This window comes from Ornithodoros turicata, chromosome 10 (genome assembly GCF_037126465.1).
Source record: "Ornithodoros turicata isolate Travis chromosome 10, ASM3712646v1, whole genome shotgun sequence".
Lineage (NCBI taxonomy): Eukaryota > Metazoa > Arthropoda > Arachnida > Ixodida > Argasidae > Ornithodoros > Ornithodoros turicata.
Genome location: NC_088210.1, coordinates 5,117,996 through 5,126,694, shown reverse-complemented (window position 1 = coordinate 5,126,694; position 8,699 = coordinate 5,117,996). Strand labels below are relative to the sequence as shown.

The 8,699-nt window shown below is 48.0% G+C and overlaps 1 protein-coding gene across 1 annotated transcript; it reads right to left on the bottom strand.

The window, feature by feature from the left end:
- Nucleotides 1–747: 747 nt before the first annotated feature.
- On the bottom strand, nt 748–2,143 carry LOC135370545 (putative nuclease HARBI1). Its single transcript, XM_064604328.1, has 3 exons — nt 1,722–2,143; nt 1,453–1,660; nt 748–900 (listed from the first exon to the last, which is right to left on the bottom strand). Exons 1-3 carry the CDS (start codon nt 2,141–2,143, stop codon nt 748–750), a joined length of 783 nt encoding a protein of 260 aa, XP_064460398.1.
- Nucleotides 2,144–8,699: the final 6,556 nt, after the last annotated feature.

Here is an 8,699-nt window from a genome sequence, read left to right as displayed (position 1 = left end):
TGATTAGCAGTGACATATAGTGGGCTGGTTCAAACCGTAAAGTTTCTGCTCAGCGACAAGTTCTGAGCAACTGAACGTGTTGGCATTGGCAAGGTATTAGCAACACCAAAATTGCTCATAGTTCGTGAAAAATCTGCCTCATGCGAATGCTGCTGTAGCATATAATCTAAGCCATCTGGAGAAAACCTGCACTCTGATCGAGGGTGCATGTGTTTAAATTTTTCTCATTCGTAGTGGCATTTTAAAGGGAGACTTCGCAAGGATTCGAAAAAAAAATAGGTGAGCATCATGTCGAACACGGACCACTCCCTTGATACCGAATACAACATTCGCATTCATTTTGTGCGAGTAATTAATTCGTAAATGATGACAATACCAAACCGAAACCAAACTGCGAAGCACACAGTGGTTCGCCCGGAGGAAGACACCGTGCCAAGTTGTAGATATACCGCCTGTCATGTCCGCTGTCCTTGACGTCATAGGGGCAGAGTCGGCAGGCGTCATTGGGATTGCTGGAGGGATTGATAGCGCAGACACTCCAGAGGAACTGCTCTAAGTTACGATACGGAATTGTGCACAATAGTATTCAGCTTTATTTGGAAAATCAGTCAAGATGACACAAATTGTAGCATGTAATGCTACACATCACATATGGCGATGCATTACCCATCACATATCTTGAGGACTTTCTGTACCACTGCAGGATGGCCACACAGCGAGATGAGGGTTCCTCCACCATTGACGCAGCTACTGACATTCTCCCAGATGAGTCAGCAGAACCATCTGTGCCGTCCTTGCCTCCCGATGTCCACCAATTACCAAGAGGTAGCCCTCCGCAGTCAGCCCCACGTCGAAGCCGCAGTCGCAGTGCAGGTGCTCGTAGAAAGAAAAAGGAGCCATCTGCACAGTTATATGATGAGGTCCTGAAATTGGAAAAGCAAAAGCTCCAGCTGGAAATGGAAGCATTGGCGGAAAGAAAGATGTTTTACGAACAGGGAGTAGTGACAATGCTCCAGGCACAGAATGCTTTTTTTTACATGACTGAATTTCTTAGAGGACAGTTGGAAAAAACAGAAGAAAGAATAAATATTTTTTTAGCAAGTACATGTAAGCATGTCAGTAAACATGCTTGCAAAATGTATGTACTTTATTCCTGTGACACAATACCTTTGTTTGTTTATGTGGAAGTTGATGAACATACGTCTCTGAGCATGTCAGTCACATGTTTGCATCATATATCAATTGTATCAGTTTTCTGGGTATCAATTGTATGGTGCTTACCTGAGCATCATTATGTAGTGCTGTACTTGTTGTAAATACTTGAGTAAAATGCTGCACGCATAATGAGCAATGTGTATATTTTGGGGGTTCTGTGGCAGCCCTACATCTAGGCATGAATCTTACTTGCTCCCTACCTCACGTAAAATGTCGCTGCACAATCAAATTCCGTACGTGCACCCCGTCTTGTGGTGCCCGTTGTGGCTCTTGCTCATCAGAGTCATCCTGACGCTCTGGCTCAGCTCTGTCGTCAGGAATTCCAGGCTGCCTTGCCAGATTGTGGAGGATGCAGCATGCAACAACACTGCCACAGCAACGTTCAGGTGCCATCCGAAGTTCTCCATGGAGGCAAGCAGACCTTCTCTTCAACTGACCAATTGCTCTGAAAGAGGGACATAGAATAATCCATAAATGTGGTTACCAAACTGATCCAGATTGCTTACCGTTCCACAACTGACCGTGACGTTTTGTGTGCCTCATTGTACATCTCCTGGGCATGCCCATTTGGTCTTAAAAACGGTGTCATAGGCCACGGCCTGCACGGGTACCCACTGTCGCCGAGCAGCATGCCTCGAATGTGGCCACGTTCAAAGCGTTCTCCGATGCTGCTGCCTCGAAGGATTCGAGAGTCGTGAACGCTGCCTGGCCACTTAGCCACAACATTTGTAATGTACGAATTGGCATCCACTGCCACTTGAACATTCAGGGAGTGAAAGCGTTTTCGGTTGATGTAGTTTTCCTCATGTTGTACAGGAGCTTGAATACGAATGTGAGTGCCATCGACAGCACCCACAATTCCAGGAAAACCACCTTTTCGTAGGAACGTTTCCTTCACAGAGCCTGCTTCATCACCAGTTGGGAACATGCGCGAAGTATTGTTGCCACAGTAACTCAGGGATCTTTGTGCATTTAAAAACATATGTTGTCGCAGTTCAGGAAAGAAGAGCGGGATACTGTCAGAATCTAACAGAACTCAGACAACAAAATCATTAGTAGAAGCAATGTGATAGAAATGTGGTTGTCGAGTGCGGCAAGCCACATGTGGTTAATGCCCGTGGCCTGCAATACAGTAACAATCAATGCACCAAAAAGCGCGTCTACCGCACGTCCCGTAATCAAATAGTTTGTTTAATTAAGTCTGTGCACTTACCGCACGTACTTGTGGAGGTGACGAAGTAACGCCAGCACAAAGGCTCGAACAATCCGGCTCGCAGTGGACACGTGCACATGAACGGTGTCTCCACACGTTATGAGGAAACTTCCACTTGCGAGGAATTTCAGCGCAACGAGGACTTGCAGCTCCACTGGTACCGCGCAGCTACGCTTTGTTTTCCGTTCCATTTCATCGCACATCAAGTCCACAATCACAGAAACGCCGCGGCGGTGGAAGCGAAAGCGTTCATACATCTCGTCGTCGTCGTATATCTCGAAAGGGTTACGACGATCACGAAATACCCTTTGCCTAGCAAGCGACCGCCGCATGAAAACCAGACGTCTGTGTCGTCGAATGGCGTTCATGTTGCACAGTGCGAGAAAGTCACTCAGGGTGCTGGAGGGAGCTACGTAGCTTCCTCCAGCAGCGAGAGTTGGCTCAGAGAGTCTCCCTCACACTCTCACCTCAGGCTCGCTTCGTGCAATCCACTCAAAGGTCACATGGTATGTCGGAGGAAATTCTCAGCCGTGAGTCTCCTCACCGAGCTTTGTGCAAATGGCCCCAGAAGGTATACTACCTCTACTTTGTCAGACGTAAAGGCAGGTCAACGAAAAATCACGCACAAGCTCTGTGAGCCACAAAGTCGCGTGGGCTGCACATTTTGTAAAACGTTGCCATAACAACTGTACTGAACGAAGTTCAGGGTTATAAAGGGCCTTCGCCACCGTAACAAGACATGCATCGTGGTAGCTAGTCACGTGGCATTCATAAGTACTACAGTCACTAAATAGGGGTACAGAGTACCGCATTCCGTTTCCGCGCCGGCGCCGCTGTTCGGTGTCGGCGATTGGGCCGATCGTATCACGTGGTTTCTCCTTCCAAGAACGCGTCGTCATGCTGAGTCCCCTCCATCCAAAACCGGTTTCCTGTGTTGAAAACTCGCTCGCCTGCGCGCTATTCACCGGCGGAGAAGCGGAGAAGGGGTCTGTTGCCGTCCCATTGCTAGACGACGCTGTCGCGCCGGACCCAAGATGGTGGTCTCGCTCGCCGGCGTGGTTCAGTGTCGCTACTCTGCTCCCTATTTAGTGACTCTAATAAGTACTGCTTGCGACACACTTGCCTGATATCTTCAGCCCCCCTACAAGCGGGTTACTGAACCAAGTTGTTGTGCTATACCGTCGCCTTCGCCTCACTTCCGTTCCCCTGGTGGCGGCGGGGCTTCGCAGCGCCACAAGACGGGAGAGATGGCGATCCGATAACCACGCGTCGTCTGCTAGCTCCAAATCCGTCGACGGGGCAGCGCTTTCCTCGGAATGCGGAGTGGAATTCGAATTGTAACCTGTTTTCTTTTGTTCCCGTTTACTGTTTTTGAAGCACCGGTAAATAGAATCAGGTAATCCCTCGTTTGTGCCAGTTCCACGGAGCAGCCGTGGTCTCTTGCATTACTGTGGCCCCTTTCACAAAAAGTCCTGTCGACAGCAGGAACTGCTCAAAGTGGCCTAATCTCGGTGTACTTATGTTTCAAAAACAGTAAACGGAAACAAAAGAAAACAGGTTACGATTTCTATTCCACTCCGCATTCCGAGAAAAGTGCTGCCCCGTCGACGCATTTGGAGCTAGCAGACGACGCACTGTACCACACGACGCCGAAATTTACAATTTGAGCTCGTACACGCAAGCTACATATGCTTGTAGCAAAGGTAGAATTAAAGGGAGACTCTGCACCAAAAACGTGTTGAGGTAACAGTGCGACATCAATCTGTACCGTACGATATTTCAGGGAATACAATTTCTCATCCCCAAGTGGCGCAGATAATTAGAAAAGTAATATTTTCATTGAATGACTTGGTGCTACTCCACGGAAAAGAAGTCCAGCAACACTGGGCTTCACCGCACCGGTATTCCTCATGTACGGCTTTCTGTGTGCTTGCTTTTACAGCTGGCGAATATTTTAGAACGAAATGGAGGAATTAGATGACTGGTCATCCATGTGGCACGAAGAAGTTACAAAGCGCGTGCCCGAAAAACAGCCGGTGGCCCGCGCGAGACTACCGGTGACGTCACGCAGGGTACAGGAGGTAGGAGAGGAAACCATCAGAAGTTTCGGTTTCATTTTGAGCTTCGCAGCTCTTTCGGCAACTACCGAGTCACCGACTGCCAAACCAACTTTATTTATCACTTCAGAAGAATGTATCGAGCTTATTGGCACAGTCATTATAATAGTTTTGGATTGCCCCGGAGTCTCCCTTGAAGTACAGTGAGTCGCGAAAAGAAGCACCCAATGAAACGTGCGCGCAAGTCTAAAGTACGATGGAAAAGTACGAGGCCACTGCAAAACAACACAATGCCGTAACCCAGGTCCCCCAAAGTCGCCATTTTCCCATGTATTTGTTCCTATCCCGATGCGTGCAATCCCGGAGGCCGCCCATAGATACCCCATTGTTACCAGACGTTGGCTTGCGTTGGATTGTAGCGCGCTAAAGATCCAGTTGAAGCACAATCCAAGCCAGGCCAAGTCACCGAAGGAGAAATGGACGACTGCGCCTGGGGCGCCTGGTACGACAGGTACGCTATGTGATGCACGCAGCCGTGCACTAGATCCTTCCGATCGCTCAACACGTTTAAAAACGGGACCAAAAAGTGAAACACGACACAAAAAGTTGTTATACGCGTTTTATTTGGACATATAAAGACTAGATTCATTCGCAGACACAACAAAAGCATTTTGCCGCTACACTTAGCGCGCTAAAGTGATCCGGAACGGCAACAGTGGGCTATCTAGTGGCGGCCTTCTTCGTTGCACGCTTTTCCGAGGTGAGTTTGGGGGATCTGCCGGTGCGGGGGGCACCGTAACCGGTGCGATGATGATGACTATCGTGATGACGATGACCGTTACGCCAACCACGCTATCGCGCTTCTTCTTGTGAAAACAAAATAAACACAATGTAACCAACATGTTTAACTGTTGCAATTAATTACGTGGTTTTTATTTTTTATTCCATTTTGCAAACGTTTTAGCGTGCTTGCGGCAACTACATGATTGGCATTGCACAGCGGCCACCTTACGAGCATGGCCAACCTCTCTTCACCTCATAAAGAAACAAGCAAACCGTTGCTAACCTTGTTCTCGCGGCCGGTTGGTGCTGTGACAGCTGTTTTCAGTACACCGATTCGTTATGGCGTGGTATCTTCTGTTTTTTGTCGAATGCAGCTGTTTCAAATATCACTGCTTCCACGGCGTTTTGACTAAATGCGTGAGACGACTCGAAAAAAACGGAAACAATACTTTGAGCCACACAAAGAAGTACTCTTTGCCAAAGACGACAAAATGGAGGAAGAACTTACGAAGATCGGCGACTGGAACGCACTCCCCCAACCCGGTAAGCTGACAAATTTTCTCCTGTCCGGTGTACCACATTGCCACTCTCGTAAGAATGCTAATGCTTATGTGTCGACGCGGTAGGATGGCGCAGTCGGGCAGCTTGCACGAAACCTTTACCAGGACAGTCGGTTGAGTGACAGGGCGCTTGTATCGGCTGGAAGAAAGCCAACTTTACGTCGGTTACGCGTGTTTAAAGCACTGGCAAGCTTACGTGCGAGCAAGTTCTCGATAAATGTTTGGAAATGTCCTGCTTTCGGCTCCAAATATATGTTGCCTGTCTCAGTGCTACCCTGTTATGTCGTCCCCTTACCTCGCGACACGCAACACCTTATTGTGTCTACACCATACATGCAACATCATATGTAGTAGCGCAAGCGAAAGAGATAATTGACTCGCTAGCTGTCTACGAGTTCTCAGCTCTCCATACCCTATGAGTTTTGAAGTGCTCTCACACGTAAACCCTGTTTTTGTTGAGAACGCAGTTATGGTTTCGCTGCAGGACCCAAGTTCTCGAATCGTAGAATGGCGTGAGATTCACTCGTTCCCTGAAATTTCGAGCTGTATCTTTCTGCTGTCATCAGACGTAGTTGCTCATGCTCAAACGAAAGAGGAATAGCTTATGTAGGCGACACGTGTTTCGTAAGATGCTACTATATGTTAAAACCTTCTTCCGTAGCTGTGACTTTTAATTCCATATTTACGCACCTCTTTCGAAGCGACTGTGTTTTACGCGTCGGTTGCGAAGCCCATCTACATGATGTTCCCCGAGCAGCGCGATCATCAGCTACTCTCAAACATAAGATTTCGATTTGGAAAGACGCATCTTTTATCGACATCCGCATGAGTTGAAGATCAATAGTCGATTTGCGTCCCCCGGTGCTCGTCGATATGAACTGTGGGTCGTTGCGAAGCTCAGCAATGGTAATGATCGGTGAGCACACGCATCCTGCGAAGCAGCATTAAAAATGCGGCGATACGTGCTCTTACGTGGGTACAATCCCATTTGCAGTCGGCGATCTGCGTCGAAGCGTGTGAGTATGTTTTCCTCCATCTGCATACGAAATCGTTTATGGCAACTCGGACTGTAGAGGTCTGGTAGGTTGACAGAATGGCGTAAATGCAGGCTAGCTGGTGGATACATTCCATGATAGGCAACCTTGAGCGATGGGCAATACACGTAAACAAACACAAACACGAAGGCTCAAATCTGAGCCTTGGTGTTTGTGTTTGTTTACGTGTCTTGCCCATCGCTCAGGCTTGCCTATCAAGGTCTGGTAGGCTGCTACACGTAATTGTCTTTCCAATGCTAAAGTCCGACATGCTGGCCCGCTGGCTCGGGTTCGACTTTACACTTTTTTTTTACTTCGGCCACGGGACTGATTCGAAGTTCCTCGGGCTTTTAATCGAGGCCTAGCTTTTGTGAATGGTTCTTTTTCCACCGACCTCATAACAACAACAACAACAAGAACTTAATTTCAGGATGATGGATGGGGAGTTTCATCGCCGGGGGCGATACTCTACCTCAGTGCTGGAGGTGAAGCGAGGACTGAAGTAATGGGTCCCCGTTACAATGAGGATCGAAGTCCTGTAGCGTCGTAAAAGCCGAACAGAGATTTGAGGGCAGAAGCTTTGGTGAGCTGGATGCGGCCAGGAACCAAGCAATTTTGTTAGGGAGAGGGGGCGGGAGTCTAGCTCGTTGAGGGAGAAGACCGACCTCACGGCCACTCGTCATTATCCTCATTCCTTGGTATTTGTGGATTTTGATAGCAACGCAACAAACTAAGCTGGAATTTGAGACAACTGATGGTCAACAGGCTGGAACAACATACGAGGGACAAATACATACAAAGCCTCAAATTGCCTAAGATTTAACGATGAAAGATGGAAGTCACTGAAAAGGGTAGCCAGCTGTAGGAGTCGAACCCACATCCTCTGGATTACCGTTAATTTTAATTTCTACCGTTATCGTTAATTTCTTAGGCAATTTGAGGCTTTGTATATATTTGTCCCCTGTGTGTTGTTCCAGCCTCAGAACATCAGTTGTCTCATGTTCAACAGTTGCCGCTTGCGTCGATCCCGTCGTATGAATGTGTGTATGAGTGAGTAAAAATCTAAGAGTGAAAGGAGGATGAGTGAGAGAGAGAGTGACCGTTTTGTCCTTTCAGATGAGGCACCCTGGAAGTCGCTGGGTTAGGCGTGGTAGCTTGGCTCAAATGGTAGAGCCCTGGACCCGTAATCCAGAAGATGTGGGTACGAGTCCTACAGCTGTCTAACCTTTTCAGTGACTTCCATCTTTCATCGTTAAGCTGGAATGTTTGGCGCATCCTTCGACCGAAACACCCAACGGACATTAATAGTCAATAGGTTGTCTCCCAATCTCGCCTAGTCAGACATGTAGCCAATGTTACTTCCTCGCCGCAACGTTCAGCACTACAGAAAAGCAAGGATGTAAAACAGCTCAGGTAACAACCGAATGTGTGTACCAATGTCACGCGCCTATACTACTATGGTGAAACCTGTTTTCAGGAACGTCGTGCCAAGTGCTTTGGACATTACTGCCAGAGCGTCGAACCGAACCGGAACCGAAAACAGGAATTAACCGTCATTTTAGCTGGAACTGCACGGTAATTAACATCCTGTATCTTCTTTCTCTCATAATGTTGAATAAGTTCGAGTTGTTAGTTTGCAGTCGTCGTGTAGTGCCTTACACTGTCGTTGTTTCTTGTCGACGCCGCTGCGCTATGCCGACTTTATCAATAGCGAATTCGGGTGGTCATTTCGTAGCAACACGACCGAGCGCTCGGAAATTGCTAGGTCGGCGACCGAGCTGGATCACGTGACCGTTGCCACCCGAACATGATTGCTAGGAATCTAGTGGTTTTAGGC